This window comes from Aricia agestis, chromosome Z (assembly GCF_905147365.1).
Source record: "Aricia agestis chromosome Z, ilAriAges1.1, whole genome shotgun sequence".
Taxonomy (NCBI): Eukaryota; Metazoa; Arthropoda; class Insecta; order Lepidoptera; family Lycaenidae; genus Aricia; species Aricia agestis.
The window spans coordinates 17,003,281-17,026,457 of NC_056428.1; the positions used below are offsets into that span (position 1 = coordinate 17,003,281).

Consider the following 23,177-nt stretch of genomic DNA (forward strand, 5'->3'; position numbering starts at 1 on the left):
AAGTAAAGAAAAACGGGTAACACACCTTAATTGTTGTGATGATTAAAGAACTGACGCCAAAGGACTGATGATTTCGACATAAATTTAAAGTTATAATTAAAGTTAATGTTTCTATTCGTATTTTTTAATATCAATATATTAATTTTTTACTAATCATAGTAAACAGTATAGAAATCAAAATAAAATTAAGATTTATAAGGAATTAACGACTTACCCACAGTACTGACTTTTTGACTGGCCCTGCGCAAGATTATGTCATATCCGACGAGCTAGCACTCGTACTGTAATAGTGGCAAAGAAATGCTACAGTTCTTAGCTGACAATATTACCAACTAAACAAAATTAATAGTTATTTGACCATGTATACATGTTTTTTGGTGAAAATGTTCGCATTTGAAAGTTACACAAAGGACTGACGAATGAAACCTATGACAAAGTTTCCTCTCTATTTTAAATACATTGTAAATATTTTTACATTATGAAAGTCCTGACATTCATTATTACGTACATTAAAGATTGTAAGTATATATCGAGTTGCCTGAAATTAATCGTAGAATCTGATGTACAGTCTCTTGATTGAACGTTTTTGGGTTTGTGACAGGCCAAAGTACTGACGTTTTGAGCATACTCTTTTCATTTTATACAATTTCTAATTAAATTACGTATCTGAAATTGAGTGACCAATTAAAGGAGATTACATACTTATAAAATTAAGTATAAAATCTTTAAAATATAATGTGATTTAATATATACTAGCTATTTGACCGAGCTTCGCTCGGTATTCGATAAAACACGCATAAAATGACATTTTCTAAAAATTATTCCTAGCTAGATCGATTTATCGCCCCCGAAACCCCCTATATACAAAATTTCATGAAAATCGTTGGAGCCGATTCCGAGATTCCAATTATATATATATATATATATATATATATATATATATATATATATATATATATATATATATATATATATATGTATATACAAGAATTGCTCGTTTAAAGATGTAAGATTGACTGGTGACAGCGAGTTACCCAATTGTTGTAGAATCACCCGTATGTATGTTCGGGTGAAACTTTGGAACTCAATTTTAAAGTAGATATATTTAACCGATCGAGCTGAAATTTTGCATACACGTTTAGTTTGGATGATAATGCATGATATTGTATGTGATATCACTCTAAATCCAATATGGCCGACCATCCAAGATGGCGAAATAGTTATTTTTAATGCACTTCTGCAAGATCGGTATCAAATGAAAGGGCTCATTGAGAGTAACTCGGAAACGAATGTAATGTCATTCTACATCCAATATAGTGTCTCATTCAAGATATGATACAAGATACATCAATATTCTTTATAGAATCGCCGATCAAAATGTATGGAATCATTGACATTAGACGAAGCGAACTTCAACATCATATTAACGAACGCTTTATAACACCACAACTTTTATTCGGCGATTCTATATGATATAAAGAAGCGATAAAGAAAAGGTCTTGGCTAAAGGGCCTGGCCTCGAATGGATTTTCTCTCCGCCCATTTTCCTGAGCACCTCAAATATCTCCCGTGTATGCTGTTCGTGTTTCTATGTAAGAGCTATTCGAGTCCCTGTGTATCCTTGTGTCGTGACTCGTGGGCAATAAAGTTCATGTCGGATGTAAAATAATTCTGAACGGACTAGACCTTATAGCATGTCTGCACGAGACTGTTACCCCAGGAGAGGAATAAGAGGGTTGCTCAAAGTATTGCATGATGTTTCTAGCTGTAGTAACGTAAGACTATTTTTAAGGTCGTCTTTTACTCTTCCGTCCAATCCCAGCGTACTTAATAAAAGAAATGTATTCTTCCTGTATGACATTAATGAAATCTGGGTTATTTATAGCAAAAACTTTGCATTACTTTCATACAGGAAAATAATATTACACAATCCCAACAGCGTGATTAGATATTATAAAGTGTGTAACAAAATACGTGATAATACTTTAGGGTGTGTACGTGTTCCTTGTAGAGAGTTTACTGTGAAAGTAGCAGCGCTGAAAGACCAACATTTTTTTTTCACTTTTGTATGGGGAAACTCGTGACGCTCAGGCCCTTGCCCATACAAAAGGTAAAAAAAAAATTCGTCTTTCAACGCTGCTACTTTCACAGTGAACTCTCTACAAGGAACACGTACACACTCTAAAGTATTATCACTTATATTAATTGTTACACACTGTATAATATTAGATATTACATGTATTGGTTTAAGTTGTACGAAAAGTTATTGTATTTTTTTACCCGACTACGGCAAAGCAAAAGGAGGGTTATGATTTTGAGAGGCTATGTATGTATGTATTCGACATAATGACATACCATTAGAAGCGTCTTAATTGTCCGCTGGTTATAGGCTATATGGGGTTTCACAAAATCTAATGTGGCGCCCTCTAGCGGACAAAACATACATAGTAAAAAAATAAAGTTAAGATAAATATGCCGTGTATGGTATCATTTGAAAGCGCTTTACTTGTACATTTTGAATAAATATACATTCCTAGAATTTGCTTGTGACTTTACCTGTATTTATGGGCTGATTGCATATACATAATTCACATCTTTTCGTTAAGCTTCTTTACTACTTATCAGAATAAGACCACTGCAGTACCATTAGAAGGGCCTTGATATTCTGTTAGTTATGAGCTATAAAGCTTGTCACCAAATTTAGTATTGCGCCCTCTAGCGGACAAAAAAGTTCTATGTTAATATAAAATTAAAATAAATATACCGTGTTTGGTATCACTTGAAAGAGCTTCACGAGTACTTTATGCTTGTACATAATTACAAGAATGCTTTAATGATGTTAAATATGAGCGATAAGAGTAAAGCGCGGAGATATTAACGGACTTATAAGAATCGAGCCTTGCCTCACTAAATTTGACGGCTTAGGAATTTGTCTGGGAATGTCAACTACCTAATTTTTAGTTTCGTCAATTTAACTTTTGTTAATATTATGCGCCACAAATACACTTTAACACCAAAATAGTACAAATAATAGAAAGTAAAAAAACTAAAACCCAACGCTACGACAAAAAACAACGCTGAAAAAGTATAAAACAAGATTTTCAGGATACTGAACTGAACAAAGTTGCTAATAGTCACACGTTACATATACCTACCTACCGTAGCACTTCGACAACGTGTGACTGCGGTTTTCCAAACATGAAAATTTATCTCTACATAGTGAATATTGCATACTTCAGAATAGTATTGTATGACATTATTGTCAATTTACAACGAAGGCATCTTGGTAGAGTCTACTGTGTCCATTTACTTGCAACTACATTAGCAACTTTGTTTAGTTCAGTATTCTGAAAATCTTGTTTTATACTTTTTCAGCGTCATTTTTTGTCGTAGTTGGGTTTTAGTTTTTTACTTTTTATTATTGACAGACTTCCAAAAAGGAGGGGGTAATACGGCTGTATCTTTTTTTTTTTATGTATATGTTCAACGATTACTCAGCTCAGCCGTATGTAGTCCGATTTTCAAAATTCTTTGTGTGTTATATAGGGTTTAACTCGATGTTACAAATAAGTGAAATTTCATACGAAGGTGTCTCTTGATCCGAAGCCACTGAACAGAACTCTTGAACCTTTAAAGATAAAAGTTTGGAAATTGCAGCATCGCTTAAATAACTGCAAGCATTTACCACAATTTCGCTTACAGTAATTTAATGGGAATAGTTAACATTCGTAATGGTTATTTACGCATCTTTATGCGTATTTTTTAGATATCTATCCTTATGTTGTAGATATCTAAAAAGAGTAAAATATTATTTTTTGACAAAAAATTGGAACCGACTTCCAAGGTAAAAACAATATTCTTAGAAATATGATCTAAAAAGTATGAAATATTTCTTATTCTTCATTAGTGCCTTTTTTGAAATTCGACTTAACCTCAACCAATTCCGTACTCAATTTTCATTCGTTTGAAGTCGGTACCGGCCAAGTTTTATGTCAAGCATCTGATCAGTTCTGGGCTGGTAGATAGGCAGAGTAAATTGTTTCATACTTTTTAGATCATATTTTCAAGAATATTGTTTTTACCTTTGAAGTCCGTTTTAATTTTTTGTTCATTTAAATACGCCTTGTTTTGTGCGTGTTTTTAAAAGATTTTGTAAATGAGATTTAAACTTGGTATTTTTAAAATTAACATTATTTAGCGTACGTTTTGTGCAAAATACATTTTAAAGTTCAAACTCTTTAAGCTAATGAAGGCAATTTAAATTTTAAACATATTTAACCGTTCAACTGAACTAGTGATTGTAATTACGCCCACTTTCAAAGTCTTTGAAAGTAGGCGTACTACGATCGGCGATAGCTTTGATGCAGATAATCCACTGTTTAGCTTTGAATAGCTTATTAATTATTCGTAACGGAGCTATCTACTAGAAAGCAGAATGCCCATTGAAAGGGTCTGCATTATTGATCAAACGAGCCAGCTATCGCAGGAGTTTCTGACACTGATAGGTTTCTACCTATTTGACTCGCCCATTATATCTGTTTTAGCCGGCGATTTTGTTGTTAAAGGAAGGGTTTTTAAATCGTTTTTAGGGTTCCGTAGTAAATACAAGAAAACTTATATTTGTGAAATTGATACCGTTATATTTTTATTTGATATTTTCGCTTAGTTTCATCAAAAAGTTTTAGTCGAGTACGTCCTGTTAAAACCGCAATTTTACCAAAAAGGGAATTTCAAGTTTCGGAACTTTCTAATCAGTGTGAAGTTCACTTTTATTGTTTTATCTACTTGAAGTGGTCTGTGGTAATTAAAGTGGAAGTCAATAACAATAGTCACGTAGCTTTATAATATTTATTGCAATCGTTAATATAAGACTTTTAAAAAGATGTAAATGTTGCTAAAGTATTTAAGTAGATTTTAAAGTCATGACTTCCGCTGAGTTCCGACTTCTGAATTTTATTTTACTGTTGTCTATAGAGGTAATATTTTACCCGCCTCTTCTCTTTCAACTAAACACACTTAATACCTAAATATTCAAGGAAATTTTGCTTTAGAAATATGGTATTAAAGTACTGTAGACGTTTTAAGCGCGAAAGAGAACAAGATTTAACTATATTTTGTACTTAAAATAATTAAGTTTTAAGGTTGTAGTTGTCTTAATAAAATAAAAAAATAAAAAATAAAAAGATTACTATAAGCTGCCAAGAATGCCCGTTTTTTTTGGCCGAGACCTCGCGAGAACCAAACTGCATCCCGTATTACTGTCCCAAAAGCATTAGAGTCCTTTAAGTTTCAACTCCAAAGAACCCACTTATTCAAGAAACTGTCCTCTAGTAAATACTTACCGTCTCTCTATTCCAGGTGGTCCCCCGGCTTCTGGGTTCCCTGGTGGGTGGCGGCATGAGCCCCACGCAGCACCTGGAGCAGCAGCAGGCCCTGGTGAAGCAGTTCGCCGAGATCCTCGAGTTCGTACTCAAGTTTGATGAGCATAAAGTGAGTTGTTTTGGTAATCAATATTTAGACAAAAGACGTTACATATAATAAGAGATGAAGAGTATAAATAGATACAAATCATTTTTTGTAACTGAGTATAATAAAATGAAGGTATTAAGCTATTGCATAGCTTTCTTTGAGCACGGCGACCGGATCAAGGTATTGGCCCACTCCGACCGACACAGCGGTGCTGCGTTATCAGACTTCGGCACCATGTAAGGTGTTTGTGTGCTCGCGACTGGACGTATAAGTTTATATGCAAATTGCAATAGCTTAGCGTGGCAGTCCCCGAGTGCCACACTTTTTTTTGACGCCCACTTACCCCCTGCCAAAAAATGGTTTAGACCAGGGCCCAAACTGTGCGCCGTGGCATGCTGGTGCGCCGTAGAAAGGCAAGAGGGGCGCCGTGAGTCGATCCTCCATCATTATCACAAACATTAATTAGGTGAAGCAGGTGGATGATTAAATACTTGTTTATTATTATTTACCTGCATAACGTAACTATAATCAATAGAGGTGTTTATTTCTGTATATTTTTTAATAGCTAGGTAGAGTAGGGCACCGTGACAAAATATTGTGACGTGCAACTGCGCCGCAGGCTGAAAAAGATTGGGAACCCCTGGCCTATAGGATAGTTTCATAAGTCAATGCCTATACTTTAGACATTATATAATTAAACGCGGTAAAAACTAAACATTAAATAAATTCCTGTAAAAAACGGATATAATTAAAGCAGGTAGGCGGGTATTTCAGTAAAACTACAAAGGTATAATAATTAAATGCATGTCTCGAATTATTTCACGTCAAGATTGTTTTGAGGCTGAAAACTAATTTAAAAAGCTAATTTTCCTTCCACAAAGACTTGCACGGTATCGGCTGGATCTGAAGGCTTATCGGCCGGCGTAATTAAACCCCAGCAAGCCCCTTCTGGGCTTGGATTAACGCTTTTTCACTCGCCGATACCATAACATAAAATATGTACACAGTAGACCGACTCGGCGATGTTCTATGCTGTCACTCTTGAGTTTTCTGTGTACCGTATTCTACTATTATAATTCGACATAAATGCAACTTTAATACGTTTTGGGTGTTGTATGTGTATTGTGTATGTGTGTTAAACATCAAACCTGTCAAGTGTCAGTACTAAAACCAACATCAAACATTCTTCTGAGACTTCTGATTGATTAAAACTCCAAAACCAGACGTTTCAAGTTTGACATATTTAAATATTATGTCTCTACTATTTTCCTGATCGAAACTGACGGAAACAATATCCTTCTAAAATAAATAGAAAAATCGGCCAAGTGCGAGTTGGACTCGTGCACGAAGGGTTCCGTATCGTTATATTATAGTGAAAGTTGAAAAAAATTGATTTCTATGGGAACCCTATACAAAAAACATTTTTTTTTTCACCTTTCCCCCCAAAATATTTATCTAATTTTAATTTTATCATTAATTATTAAAATAGAAATATAATTTAGGAATTTATGAGTATTTCAAGTCCCTACTTTTAGCCATTATTGATTACGAGCAAAATAGGCCAAAAATTCACGTTTGTTGTATGGGAGTCCCTCTCAAATAATAATTTTGTTTTTAGTATTTGTTGTTATAGCGGCAACAGAAATACACAATCTGTGAAAATTTCAGAAGTCTAGCTATAGCGGTTCTTGAGATACAGCCTGGAGACAAACAGACAGACGGACAGACATTGAAGTCTCAGTAATAGGGTCCCGTTTTTACCCTTTGGGTACGGAACCCTAAAAAGGGGGTATTGATTGGGTAACTTTTTGTGAGCCGTGCCGAGTGCGTGCGTCGTTTCGGGCAGTCTAGTGATGATGATATACTCGCTACTGTATTTAACTGTGTCGGTACTCTTCGCTCTATATTTGCCCCTAACGCGGTACACGTAGTCCTATAATGGTCTTATAATATTATATTAAACAGCTCCTATAAAAATTTTCGTCCGTGTTCGTTTATTATTTACGTCGGACAGAGTGGCACAAAAAGCGTCAGAGGGTCTACAATAATTCATAAACGAAATGGAAAACACAAGTAGCGTCAAAAGTGATTCAGTATTAGGTATGTATTAAGAAATTTATTTTCTTGATATTGCTTGATGTAGATAATTTTGTAGGACATAAACTGCCTTAAAAATCTTTTTTACATAACCCCCCTTTCTCTATTATTTACAATCAATGATATTCTACATACAGATATGTTACGTTCATACTATTTTCCGGCTTAAATCTCTTCCGAACAATTTTCAAATTCAAAATTACAAACATTGACAAATTTGACAGATAAGTGAAACAAAAGATACGAAATGCCATTTTAAACATAAAAGAGACAGTTCTATTTTTAAACGTCGAACGTAGTACGAGTCTGCACTAAGATGTGCAGCGCAAAAATCCTTATCGTTCTTGCGTCAAAACCGTATTGCTGTCTCTTTCTTCGCCTGAGCTATGAGTTATGACGAAAATTAATTTTTTTCAGATTGTTCGAAAAAATAAATGAAAATGTAAATAATCGAGGTATTTATTGTACACAAGACATGTGTTAAGAGATTCCATGTGTTTTGTTTACTTTCGTACACAAAACATTTTCGAAACACACACGACGGCATTTTGTATTTATTTAGGTAAGACAAGACGGCACGTTCGTGACTGCGCTCGATGCAGACTAAACAGCAGACGACCCAATTGGGCCGTATTTGAATCTTCACAACGCGCGCGGTAGTAACATATCAGCTTTGAGTTTTTCATATAATATCATTGTTTACAATACAAAATTTCCCATTTATATCAGCAAGTGATGGGTGGGGCGCGGACAAGCTCTACTCAGCTATTGTTGGCTTTCGATGCAGTATCGGTGCAATAAAACTAAATTTTTTTGTGTTTTGTACCGATACTGAATAAGATATTTCCAATAATAATTATTATGACAGCAGTTTGATACGAATGATCCTATTGCTTGTGAAGAAATCAAACACTCCAGATAAAATAAATCACCTTTTAATTTCTCACCTTCAAATTCTTTACAACACTATTTATAGTTACTTAAAACTGCACTAATAATTCATAGTGACAGTACTGCCGTAATGTTCACGCTGTGGCTGCTTTAAGAAGAATGCCCCTTCCAAATCAAAAATCAACTATTTATTGATCATTCACCGGAAATACGATATTTTAAAAATATATTTAATAAAATGCAGTTCCGGCTTCATCCGACCGGAAGTACACCCACAAATTTTCATTTAATTAAGAATTGGCATTCTCCTCAGTTGAATAATTAACAAGAAATAAAAAAATAATAATAGAAGCCTTAATATTAATATTTAAGAATTAAAATAATAATTTATTAACAATATAGAATGTAAATATAAAATTAATATGACTTCATGAAATAAATAATATTGATTTTTCATAAAGTATAAATATAAAATAATTTGATTTAAACAATAATATAATAAACGTATAATAAAAATTTACAATCACAATTTCCAAATTAACGTTAAATAAATATTTCAAATATTCGAAAATCATTACATTCGGCCGTCCTACTACGTGCAGTCTCCTGACGCACGTAAAATGAACTAAACATCACATTAAAATCATTGAACAAAATAGGCTATATCATAAAATTATGCTTTATTATTATTATTAATATTATGTATCTTATTATTAACCTAATACAGTTTTTAATTTTTTATTACATTCGGTCATTATTTGGACTCAGATTGACTCTGTGGCGGTTCACCGTCACTTTTATTATTTTCATTTTCTGATGAGCTGCTACTACTACTACTTGAAATTGTTTTATTATTGTTTTGATCTAAAGCATTTACATTAATCCATGGTCGTATTCGATCAATTGCTACTACACTATCGAACTTATTCTTTCGCTGACTAAAGCCAGGTATTTCAGCAATTTTATATCGGTCATTACTCAAAACGTTTTGTATCCTAAAAGGACCTATAAATTTTGACATTAATTTAGTGCTGTTACCCTTGTTGTTAAAATTCGTTCTAGTTATTTTAATTAAGTCGCCTTCCTTATAAACTGGAGCGGGTACTCTATTTCTATCATAGGTTTCTTTTTGCTTTAATTGACTAGACTCTATATTTGTACTTGCTTCATCTCTTACTTTTGCAATGCTAAGACGCGACTCGTTATCAATATCCAACATGTTAGTTAAGCTGTCACGCAATCTGGTTCCAAATAATATTTCCGTCGCAGTTTTTTGAGTGGTAGAATTAATGGCATTATTAATTCCCCACTGAACTTTGCCTAAATACATGTCCCAGTTCCGTTCGTCCTCGCCGTCAGTATATTTTGCTAGCGATTCTAAAATGGTTTTGTTGTACCTTTCAGCTTGGCCGTTGGCTCTGGGGCATGCAACGGCATTAAGTGTATGTTTAATCCCATGAGTTTCACAAAAATTTTTAAAAGCTGTTGAAGTGAAAGAAGTACCTCTATCCGACACTATTCTAGATGGTATTCCAAAGTCATAAAAAATGTTAAGTAAGACTTTTATCGTGCTTTTAGTCTTTGTATCTCTAACACCCCTTACAAACAAATATTTAGTGAAACCATCGACTATAGTAAGGATATAAGCATTACCATTTTTACTTTTGACAAACGGACCTAAGTGGTCTATATGGATAGTGTGAAATGGAATGCTTATCTTCTCAATAGGAAACAATTGCCCACTCTTACGTTGTGATGAATCGTCTTTATTATAAGCACATTTGATACAAGATTTAACATATTTCTTAACGAACTTTCTTAATTTTGGGAACCAATAATTAGATTGAATTCTCTCAGTTGTTTTAGCAACACCCAAATGACCTGCATCATCGTGGTTAGACACACATATTTGCCAACGAGCGTTGCGAGGTACAACTAAACAAAGTTTTTCACCTACTCTTCTGTATACTCTATTATTCTTTACTAAGTAATGTTTCTTTATTTCTTTACTTTCTTCATCGCATTCAGGTTTCAGAATTTTAAATATTCGCGCAACATCAGGGTCAGTCATTTGCAAAGTTAAAAGCCAATTACTTGTTTCAATGCTATACACAGTTAACTCCGAATTATCAACTATTTCAGGTGATTGCTTTGTATTACGACTTAATGCGTCTACGTGAGCCATACGTGTTCCAGGTCGATATTCAATACTAAAATTAAATTCACTAATCAACAGCCACCATCTCGCTATTCGGGGAACAAGATCGCGCTTAGTTAGTGTGGTCCGAAGAGCGCTACAGTCTGTTACAATTTTAAATTTTAAGCCTAATAAATAAACTCGGAATTTCTTTAACGAACAAACAATTGCAAGTGTTTCTAATTCATAAGAATGTAAATGACGTTCTTCGGGCGTGGTCTGTCTACTGAAATATGCTACTGGTTTAAGAACCCCGGACCCAGGTTGCCACTGCATTAGTATTCCTCCTACGCCTAAAGAGCTCGCGTCTGTGTGTAATTCGGTCTGGAACTTAGGGTTATATAAAGCCAGAATAGGTCTGTCAACTAATTTTTCTTTTAATGTATTGAAAGCGTCAATTTCATTATTTGTCCATTTAAAAGAGTTACCTTTTTTTAATAAGTTGGTTAAAGGTCTAGCGATTTCTCCGAATCCTTTAATGAATTTTCTAAAATATCCTGCTAATCCCAAAAATTGGCGTATTTCGTGTACATTTTGTGGTGTAGGGAATTCTTTGACAGCTATAATTTTGTTTTTATTTGGACGTATGCCGTCAGCACAAATTTCGTACCCCAAATAGTCCAGCGAGCTATCAAAAAAATAACACTTCGATAATTTTAAAGTTAAACCATTTAACCGTAATAATTTCAGAACTTCTTCTAGCTTTACAAATCCTTCCTCTATAGTAACCGATGGCACAAGAATGTCATCCAAATAAGCTAGTGCTGTATCATGACGCTTATCACCAAGCATAGAATTCATTACACGTTGGAACACAGCTGGAGCATTTGCAAGCCCAAAAGGCATCCTCTTAAATTCATAGTGCCCATCAGGCGTTACAAATGCTGTTAGTGGACGACTCTCTTCTGCCATGGGTATCTGATAGTATCCAGAAGCTAAATCTAGGGACGTGAAAAACTTATTACCACTTAAATTAGTCAGCTGGTCATCAATTATGGGTAAAGGAAAACAGTCTTTTCTAGTTTTATTATTTAGGGCCCTATAATCTACGCAAAGACGTTGTTCGCCAGTTTTCTTCTTAACCATAAGAATAGGACTCGCATAATTAGAATTAGACTCGCAAATAATGTCATTTTCCAATAATTCGTTAACTATTTCACGAACTTGACTTCTTTCAGAAAACGATAGTCTGTATGGTCTATACACGACAGGCCTGTCATCTAATAAATCAATTTTCATTTCGGTAGAATTAATGCAGCCTATTTCACTGAGATTAAATGCAAAACAGTCGCGATAACTTAGTAAAAGGGAATGAAGCCTAATTAAGTTTTCTTTACCCACCTCAGGACCAACTTTAATATCTGTAATCAGTAGAGGCTCTAGCTTAGTATTATCATTAGTTATAATATTATTTGTGTGTGTGACTCGCCTTTCGATGAAAGGAAATGCTCGAGCTATGATACATTTTTCTGGAAATTCTATGATTTTATTAGACAAGTTAGTTACACCTAGAGAGCATTTACCTTCATCGATATGGTAAACACCTTGCTGTACTTGGAACTCTCGTCTTGGCTCAGTGCTACAATATCCCTCGACATAAACATCCCCACTATACGTTGAGTCTGATGACATGACTTCAAGTAAACCTGAATCTGAAATTTTACATTTGTTGTTTAAATTCAACTTGAGACAGTGTATTGACTGAATATTTTCAAACATTTCAGGGCTTTTATAAAACAATAACGTATTTTTATCTTTAAAAACAGTTACACAGGGAAGCTCAGTAACATTTTGACCGATCAGCATTGATGACTGCAAGAACTCATCATTGACCACTAACAATTCAACATTAGCTTCAATTTCATCTAATTTTAATTCCACAGTACTTTTAAATAGCGGTGAAACGTTCGAATTACCAAATCCTTTAATCACAGGTAAATTTTCAAAATCTTTTTGTAAACTAAGACTCTTAGCGTCAGACTCACGTATTAAAGTGCACTCGCTGCCAAAGTCAATAAAAGCTACCAAACTCATATCGTTAACTTTTACATTTTTATAAAATTTGTCACCACCTTTATTCAAAGTTGAAATATTTAAAGTCTTTCGTTCCGCCAAAACGTTACCATCAGACTGCTTAGATTCATTTCGTAAAGTCAGAGGTTCAAGCTTACAATTATCATTATTATGTCCTACTCGATTACACTTCATGCATTTTATAAGAGGCTTGGGGCATCTAAAGTAGGGGTGTCCCTTTGAACGGCAATTAAAACAAGTAATCGAATTATCAGTTGATGACGCAACGTTATTCATACGATTTGGCATTATGTTATCACCACGTTTTCTAATGTTAATTAGGGTGTTATCAAAAACAGGACGTTGAGAACTGAGAAAATTCAATAAGTCTTCTGGTTCATCACAAGTTAATGCCTGGGCACTACTTCTTATAGATTTATCTAATATTCCGTGAATTACACAATCTACAGCCTTTTTACCTCTAATTTCACATCTATTTAACAAAGTTAATTTATCATAAAAATATTCGCGTAGATTTTCGTTATTCCTAGTAGTCCGAGCTAACATTTCTTCAAGTAGTCTACCATAGTTCTGCTCATTTGGAAACGCCCTTTTCAATTTTGTTTGCCAATCTTGCCAACTAAACACGACGCTTGGAAGAGCCTCAAACCATCTCTTTGCTAGCCCAGAAAGTTTTTGTAAAGCAAAGTGTATGGTTTGCTTCTCATCCCATTCGTAAATGACTGAACACTCATTGACTTTTCTTATCCAGCTATCTATACTCTGAGATTTGCTTGCTGGATCAAATTCCGGTATAACATTATTATAATGGTTATTGCCAAGATTTTGCGATCTACTTTTATTTTCTTGAAGGGAGTTAAAAAGATCCAGTACCTCTTTCGTGGACCAACTGCCAGCTTCTCTACGTTTTGCCTTTTTACGTCGTCGCCTGGTCGTAGAACCTTCAGTACTAGACGATGACAGACTGCGTGATCGACTGCGTCGCCTTTTTGACTTTTTCTTAGATCTCTTGGCCTTATTGGTTTTTGATGAAGGATTTTGATTACGCCTTGGAGGTTCTTCCTCCGGTGTCATTGCTCCGTCGGAGTTCATAACCTCAAATATAAAAACACAAAAAAAAATCATTAGTTTCATACAATAAGAAGGGGAAAATGTACAAGCTTTAAAGAATCTTGTAATAGCTTTGTATCATAATACTTTACTAATTAGAGCACACTTAGCTTAATACATTCAAGGCTGGAGCACACCTGGCTCAATAGGTACACATGACCACTAATATCAAGCACACTTGGCTTGGTAGGCACACATAGCCTCTTAACTATAAGCACACTTGGCTTGGTAGGCACACATAGCCTCTTAACAATAAGCACACTTGGCTTGGTAGGCACACATAGCCTCTATTTAGAAGCACACTTGGCTTGGTAAGTATACATAATCTCTCATAACAAGCTCACTTGGCTTGGTAGACATTCATATTATATACCTCAGATCTAGTAAGTTGGCTTTACTGACATCCAAACATTTTGCTAAAAATGGCCTATTATTTCTTTATCAAATGTATCTAATTCTTCATTACAACTTGCGAAATTTCAACATAAAATCAATAAACCATTTTTTTTTTATACATTATAAGGATACATACCTTAAGTTGGGTCCTTATCGCACTTCTGAAATGTGAAGAAATCAAACACTCCAGATAAAATAAATCACCTTTTAATTTCTCACCTTCAAATTCTTTACAACACTATTTATAGTTACTTAAAACTGCACTAATAATTCATAGTGACAGTACTGCCGTAATGTTCACGCTGTGGCTGCTTTAAGAAGAATGCCCCTTCCAAATCAAAAATCAACTATTTATTGATCATTCACCGGAAATACGATATTTTAAAAATATATTTAATAAAATGCAGTTCCGGCTTCATCCGACCGGAAGTACACCCACAAATTTTCATTTAATTAAGAATTGGCATTCTCCTCAGTTGAATAATTAACAAGAAATAAAAAAATAATAATAGAAGCCTTAATATTAATATTTAAGAATTAAAATAATAATTTATTAACAATATAGAATGTAAATATAAAATTAATATGACTTCATGAAATAAATAATATTGATTTTTCATAAAGTATAAATATAAAATAATTTGATTTAAACAATAATATAATAAACGTATAATAAAAATTTACAATCACAATTTCCAAATTAACGTTAAATAAATATTTCAAATATTCGAAAATCATTACATGCTCCACCGTGGCAGTCGTTAGATAGGATAAATTTTAAAAATTCTAAAACACTTTCCGCAAATGAAAAATTGAAATCTCAAAAATTGGTGAAAACCCTAAAATCTATCGTTTAAGTTTTTATTTACGTTTCGTAATTTGCTTTACGAATGTACTCGTATATTGTATACAATATCTACTATTTTGCTGTCTGATAGATCCAAACTGGTTCGAAGCTGTATTAATGCTGCTTTAAAATAGCGGAATCAGGTACAGGTTAAAAACACTAGCAGAGTTTAACTTTAAACAAGGAATTGGAAATTTAAATGGGCTCATTTTCACGTTTCCTTCCCGGCATTTTTTAAGTATTTCGGAAGGCTTGATGATAGTAATTACAATAAATCTGCATCGTTTACTATGTAAACAAGGCTATCAGGCACCGAATTGAATTTAAAGTGGTTCTTGACAGTTCAGACGCAGTATAATATAGTAGGGTCAGGCGGGTGTAGTGATGGGTAATTTTCCGAAAAATTTCAAAGCTCGGAAGTTTTTCAATTTATTTTTCAGAAAAATTGAAAAAATTGGAAAAATAATGGAAAAATATTTATTTAGTGAAATTATTAGTTTAAATGAAATAGTAAATAGTAATAATCGGCCAAGTGCGAGTTGGACTCGCGCACGAAGGGTTCCGTACCATTATAGAGCACAAATAGTAAAAAAATGTGTTTTTTGTATCTGAGCCCCTCTTAATTATTTATTTTATTAAAATTTTATTACTGATTATTGAAGTATAAATACACATGAGTATTTTGTGCACATTTCAAGTGCCTACCTGTTGTAATCATTGATACCGAGCAAAAAATGTTTGAAAAATCACGTTTGTTGTATGGGAGCCCTCCTTAAATATTTAATTTATTTTGTTTTTAGTATTTGTTGTTATAGCGGCAACAGAAATACATAATCTGTAAAAAATTTAACTCTCTAGCTATTACCGTTCTTGAGTTACAGCCTGGAGACAGACGGACAGACATCGAAGTCTCAGTAATAGGGTCCCGTTTTTACCCTTTGGGTACGGAATTGTTGGATACATAATCTTGGTAGACATTTCAATTTGGAAAAATATTTGAAAAATTGAAAAAATATATTGGAAATTTTTATTATTTCTTTTCTTTTCTTTCGGAAAATTTTCCATTACCCATCTGTAGGCGGGTGTATGGGGGTCACAGGAGACATGACTTTTCGTATCGTAAGCGTGTACGTAACTGACATTAATAAATAATAAATCTTCAATAGTTTATATTGTCTATTGTAGAAACTCGCGTATTGCGCAGGATCTGATCATTTTCCAAAAATACAAATTATTTCACCTATATTGTGTCCATTCAAGAGTCTGGAATTCTGGATAGATAATTTTATCAATAACAAGCTGTCCCGGTGAACTTCGCGTCACTTAAAAACCTTCCCTGGACTTCTATGAATATTTTAAGACTAAAATTAGCCCAATCCGTTCAGCCGTTCTCGAGTTTTGCGACTCATTTTTATATTATAGATGTTACTGGAGGCTAAGCTTGAAGAGCTAACCTGTTACAGATAGAAAGACACAAGGATTATTTCGATAAGGTGTTGTACCTGTTATATTATTTTTTTTTCCTCTCCGAATTATATTATGAAACCACGCTAATGTGTGCGTGTGCACGATTCAAACGGTTAACCTCGATACCTATACAGTATACATATAGTCTACTGTATATAAGTTACACTGTAGTAGGCAATTGTGGGCCTTTTGACCCCAACCTTGCGGTGTCGTTGGCACCAAGTCACCGACTATCTCACTGACAGCTCCTGTCTATTGATATGTTTTATGACGCTCGTGAGAAAACTTTGTATAGTTTATAGCAGCTATTTCGTAAATTTTAGCACTTTTCTAGAAAAAAACTGTTTCGGTTTTATTCTTAGGTAGAATCGCTGGGGATATATAAAACGCATTTTCCCTTGAAAAAAAAATTAACTTTAATTACATAATATTATAATATGGAATAAATATAGTTTTAGTCTTAGTTACGTGAAAACTAAAACTAGAAATCTGGCAAAGACAACGCTGCACTGGCCCCGGGCAATAAAGGCGTAATACCAAAAATCGTTTTTTTTTTTACAGGGGAGACAAAATAAGCTAATTTAATTATATTGCAGCGTACAGTGGTCCAAAACAAGCGTCTGAAGTGTCAAATGAAAGCTAATGGTTTTATCAATTTAACCATATAAAAATAATTGTAATAGTGTAAATATTTATTAAAATAAATGAAAAAATGTTTAATACAAAATATATTATAACAAGCGATATTGTTTCAATTGCAACATTGTTGGCTTACCAAGCCGCTTTAGATTTCGAGCGTACCAGACGATTACTTCCTTCTTCTAGGAAATCTTACAGCGAAAGCTTAGCTGTATCGTCCTATAACTTATTCTTCATCGGTTTTTTTTAGTTATGTTTCATACAGTAATGCAAGAATACAGTTTTAGTCGTAAGAGAATTTTCTATTCAATAAAGCTGTTGTCATTTATTATACCCAAAATATTGTTAAAAAAAATGAAAAAATTGAGGTGATAGACTGATACTCAGAGAAGCCAAAAATCAAAGAAAATTAAAAAGGGCGTAACTGGCGTTTACCGCTTTATTGCCCGGGGCCAGCGTGTTTATTTAGTAGGTTTTTTATTGAAAAACCGTATGTTTTTCAATAAAAAAAATCTACTACGTGTCCCGCGTGATATGATCAAAACTAAATATAGTGGGTTATATGCTATAGCTTTGTAATATTTTAGTAATCTGTGGTTATAACTTGTAACAGAGTTATTTTGGTTTACATTTTCATGTTATCTTTAATGTATTGTGTGCAATGTTTTTCCGTGACCTACATGCGAAAGAAAATATTCCATGTAACCCAAAACTGGGCCCGAAACAGCAAGGTTCGATACGCTTTGTTTCTTGATGAATATTTTACTCAGGAGTTACTTACCTACGGCGGAAATTATGGCTTGCGACTTCCACGACGGAACTTTGCCACTCAAAAGTTTGTGAACATGTCTCGCATATATTTTAAGTCCGCTTGAAATTTCATTGGACCGCTTGAAATTTACTTGAAATTCTCATTGTGAAATATTCTTGCTAGTTAAAGAAGCCATGTTGGCTGTTGCTCAGTTGCGGTATGTCGTGTCGTCGGAATAACGCTGCGTTTCAACTAGGAGCTGCTTTGCGTGGAATGTATTTTAAGATCCAATAAAATCCCGGCGCTGAACAAGATCAGGCAAATGAAGCGATTCTATTGGTTCTGTAAAAGACATTCCTAGCAACGAAGGTGGAAACTGGAAAGTATATAATTGCAAAATATGCCAAATTCTTGCGGCGACAAAACAATACAAGACGACGAGAACTCATTGCTACATTTTCTTCATTCATCGTTCCGTCAAAACATAATTGACGACGCAGTGGATCAACATTAAACGTGGGTTTATGGCCCGTACATTTAACCATAAAAATGTTAAACGTCAGAACGCCGCTGCAACGATACATCGCAACCGGCAACACAACGAAGCAATGTGGCCTTGCTCTATCTCTAGCCTCTACTGTCAGTTCCTTCACAAAACTTATCTCTAAGTTCACTGAAGTGAATCAGTTACGATATCAATTTTATTGTGCTCTAGCTCCAGTACAAAACCAATATATCAAATGTTAAGATTTTACAATAAATTATTGGTTTGTACTTGTATGTAACGTATCATAAGTTGGGAAATAGTTAACAATATTTTCGACTTAAGTACTTCATGAATGTTTAAAAATGTTTCTTTTCTAATTCATAAAAGCCATTCCTCTTTTCGCCATGATGCTACGAATAATAAAAACTACCATGATGGAAAACTATTATTGTCAATTGTCATTATGATTGCAAAGCTGTATATAATAGCATATACAGTCGACGTCGACGATCGTTACTTTTGATGATCGTTACATGAGCCAATATGAAGCCTGCATAATATTTTCTTATAGCCTACTTTAGCCAACTCTCAAACATAATTCTTGTATTACGTGAACTAAAAAAACGTAACTTTCGGTTTCACAGCCTTCAATGAGTGAGGTCGAGATCCAGATTGTCGATGAGATTGTCAATGGAAAGTGACATTTTGACCTTGGCTCACTGATTCACCTGCCCTAACGCAATCAGCGTCAGTAAAAACCTGTATCACAGTATAAATGTTATACAGTACGGTTCAACTTCCTAGTATACCGCTCGAATCTGACGAAATGTTATCAGTACACCATATATTTTATACAAGACTGCCCCGTATCCACGCACACACCGAGATTTCCGATAACTTACTATCAAAACAAACAAGCGTTGTCCGGGCACAATAGGTACTAATACTTACAGTATGCAGTTGTATACATCCATCTTTATGGTAGAAGGACCAATCGGACGTACACTCACATTAGCTCGATTTCAGATAACTTGCAAACTTCAAGTTGAAGTAGCGAAAGAGTGCAACCGACGTGCACGAGCATAATTTAAATAATTTACAGACCATTTTCGTACTAGATGTAATTGGACGCCCGAATTTGTTGCACTTAATTAGCCAGATAAACTAGCAAAACAATATTGAGCCAGAGACCAGCTGATATTGGTATCTGGTTGAGCGAATCTACTCTACTGTACTTAAGGACACGACGAAGTTACTCTACTGTATCGTATTTATACTATCGTAGACTAACAAGTATTCTTAAGAATGCGTCATATGACTCAGATATTATATTCTATTAGGTATTTAAATAATTCTAATATACAAACAATATCATCATCATCACGGGCCAATAAGTAAAATTTTTCAGCAGATTTATCAGTAGAAACACGAAAGAATACTGACAGATTTTAGGGAAAACCTAAGAAATTTTCTTTGTCAGTTTGTGCATGTGTCTATAATCTATACTCTATTGTCACTACTCACTTTAAAAAGAAACCTTCTCTGTCCATGCTAAGCCTGCTGAAAAATATGGCATAGGTATCTATATATTAATACGTGAGCCAAAAACTTTGTATCCCTTTTGACGAAAAAAGGAGAAACGTAGGTGAATGAAATTTTGCACAGTTATAGTTTATATGGTGAAGGAGTGCATCGAGCTAATATTATTTTGAAATTATGCTTTTATCATACATTTTTTAACAAATAAAACATTACACACACTAGGAAAAACGACAGATTTTTGAGTGACAAGCCTATACATACGAATTTTCATTCTCTTTTATTTATGGTTCAAGTCTGTTAACAACAAGTTGACAAATTGTCATGATGTCAAATGGATTATAGTTTTTTTTTATTGACTCTTAGATACTAAGACAATGCTTACACGGCCAATCTGAGATCAGCTGATTCCCAAAAACAGGAGTTAAAAAAATATGATGAAGTCAATATATTTTTACAAAATATAGGTAGTAGTCCTAATCTCGTTGAAACTAAGGTCGAATTTCGACCATTGGGCGATCTCTAGTATATTTAAATATAAGAGGATTGATCTAAGCTCTAGACTTCTAGAATAGTAGTGTAGAGTATCCAACTGCCAATCCAGATTACTGTGTTTTCCTGTAAAGAAGCTAAAAATAATAATTGAAACATAATATAGGTACTTGTACAAGCGATACTTAGAGTTGTCATATTTCCCGATTCCGCTCAATATTTTGCGTAAATGATTACGGTAGCCAGGGGACCTAATAAAATACACAAGTAAATTGGTTTCCACACTCGCAGAAGCGTATATTTCGACCTATTTCACCTTATAATTTTCAAAATATGAATTTCCATACAAAATTTGATGAAAATTGGTTTACTGGTTTAAGCGTAGAGAGGCAACAGGCAGAAAAACAAACACATTTTCGCATTTATAATAAAGTCATAAGGCATTTACAAATAAGAGAAGGCTTATCAATCCAGTAGGACTGTTCCCAGAACTGATAGGACTCTCGTATTGCGGTGTGCCTACTGCCTACCGTTTTGGAACGAAGTTCCTTATCGCGCGTTCGGCGTAAAGGAGGCTAGACAGAACTATATTTGACGCGACACTTTTTTATTAGTACCTGCATGTTAGGGGCAGAGGGCGTTGATAGTATTCCTGTGCGTCAACTAGATGGCATTTTTGGAGAATAAACAGTGACGCGTTGTTAGTATTTCTGGGCGTCAATGTATGGCTTTTTTTCCATTGACACCTCTCAAGTATTTTTTTATTAAATAAGCTGGCAAACGAGTCACTTGATGGAAAGCAACTACCGTCGCCCATGGACGTGTGTTGCCGGCTTTTTAAGAGGGAATACGCACTCTTATTTAAGGTTTGCAGGACGTATTGGTCCGGAAATACGGAAATACTTCTGGTGACAGTTCGTTCCCGAGTTGTGCTACAACTTCCAGTTCGTTTATGCCGACCTGAGCGGGCTGGCCTGGTCGGCCTGCGAACAGTCCGTCCGGAGAGATCGGATTCTCTGCATGTGGGTTGTAAAACAATAAGCTCATAACCAGCCTGACCTTGGCGTCTGGAACAATTTGTCAATCAACACTGATACAGTGCGAATCGTGATTGACAAATTGCTATCTTTGACCGAGATCTCATTCTGTTGATAATGGCACTGCAATTTGCAATGCAACGTGGAACAAAAGTGGAATGTTCTTACCCCCTAGCCCCCTATCAATAAAGATATTTATTTTTCGGACTATTTAAGTTCCACTATCTTTGTCGGTCGTGTGATTTTTCTAATGTGCCAGACTAGGACAAACATCTGTAAATGCTTTTATTTATTATTATTTATTTATTAGTAAGGGGTTAGTGTATGTTCACAGTCAGCAAAAGCAGCTGTTTGGAAAAGAATTATTTTTTAACAAAAAATTTAAACCGACTTCCAAGGTAAAAACAATATTCTTAAAAATATATATTATTTTCGGGTTTATTTGCTATTGAGATCATGGAAGAGGCTAAAAAACCTTCTTACAAGTATTGTGTGATACTGAAGTGCAAAAGCATTACTAGAAGCACACCTGACAAAGTATTTTCGTATTCCAAACGATGTAAAAATACGAGAACCATGGTGTAAGATGATGAAAAGCAATATTTTTTTTTTTATGAAATAAAACGAGCAAATGGGTCACCTGATGGAAAGCAACTTCCGTCGCCCATGGACACTCGCAGCATCAGAAGAACTGCAGGTGCGTTGCTGGCCTTTTTAAGAGGTAATAAGGGAGGGGAGGGAAGGGAATAGGGGAGGGTAGGGACGGGAATAGGGTAGGGGATTGGGCCTCCGGTAAACTCACTGACTCGGCGAAACACAGCGCAAGCGCTGTTTCACGCCGGTTTTCTGTGAGAACGTGGTATTTCTCCGGTCGAGCCGGCCCATTCATGCCGAAGCATGGCTCTCCCACGTATAAATTGTCTATCTCCATTATCGTGTTTATTAGTATTGTGATGATCATTACAACGTACGTATAGGTATAGCATACTTATGTTTCTGTTAACTGTTATACATCTTCATGCGATTTAGTCAAAAGTAAATTAATTTTGCAATAGAAGATCTGAAACAAACAAGTAGCTACTTACGTAGGTACTCAAGGTAAATTGTGCATAATAATTGGAATATCTAATATATAAAAATATAAAAATTCTCGTGTCACTGTTTGTGCGCGAACTCCTCTAAAACGGCTAAGCCGATTTTGTTGAAATTTAGTATACTTACTTATGCATTTGTTAGGTCTGAGAATAGGTTTTTATTCACTTTTTAAATTTATACTAGAAATTTATATGGCAAAACAACGTTTGCCGGGTTAGCTAGTCTAATTAAATAAAATCGTAAAATCAAGATTTGGTGCAAAATATTCTAACATCATAAATGCATTTATTTGCGGTAGATAGTCCGATTGTGCTTTGATAAAACCTAATATACTCATTTATAATACCTAATATACCATATAGATTCCCTATATTTATAGATTTACTAGAAATCCCCAGTTTTAAACTATTTTTCTAACAAATACTATAACCACAGTATGAATATCGACGCCGATATGTAACATCTGACGTCACATTTCGTTTCGACCAATGGTGGCGCGTTTAGTAAGTTTGAATTTCCCTCCATTAATTTTCATTTTTTAAACAACATTTTATGGGTTTAAATGATAATTAATTTAAAAAAATACCTTTTGATTATAATGTGAGGATGATAAAGATTACAGAAAAATA

The 23,177-nt window shown here is 34.4% G+C and overlaps 1 protein-coding gene across 1 annotated transcript in view; it reads left to right on the plus strand.

Annotated features, from left to right (window-relative positions):
* Positions 1-23,177, plus strand: part of LOC121738796 (CYFIP-related Rac1 interactor A) — an 86,956-nt gene that overhangs the window by 32,369 nt on the left and 31,410 nt on the right. The window contains exon 2 of the mRNA XM_042131042.1: positions 5,359-5,490. Within this exon, the coding sequence (XP_041986976.1) occupies positions 5,359-5,490 (132 nt within the window). The remainder of the gene's footprint in view (positions 1-5,358; positions 5,491-23,177) is intronic.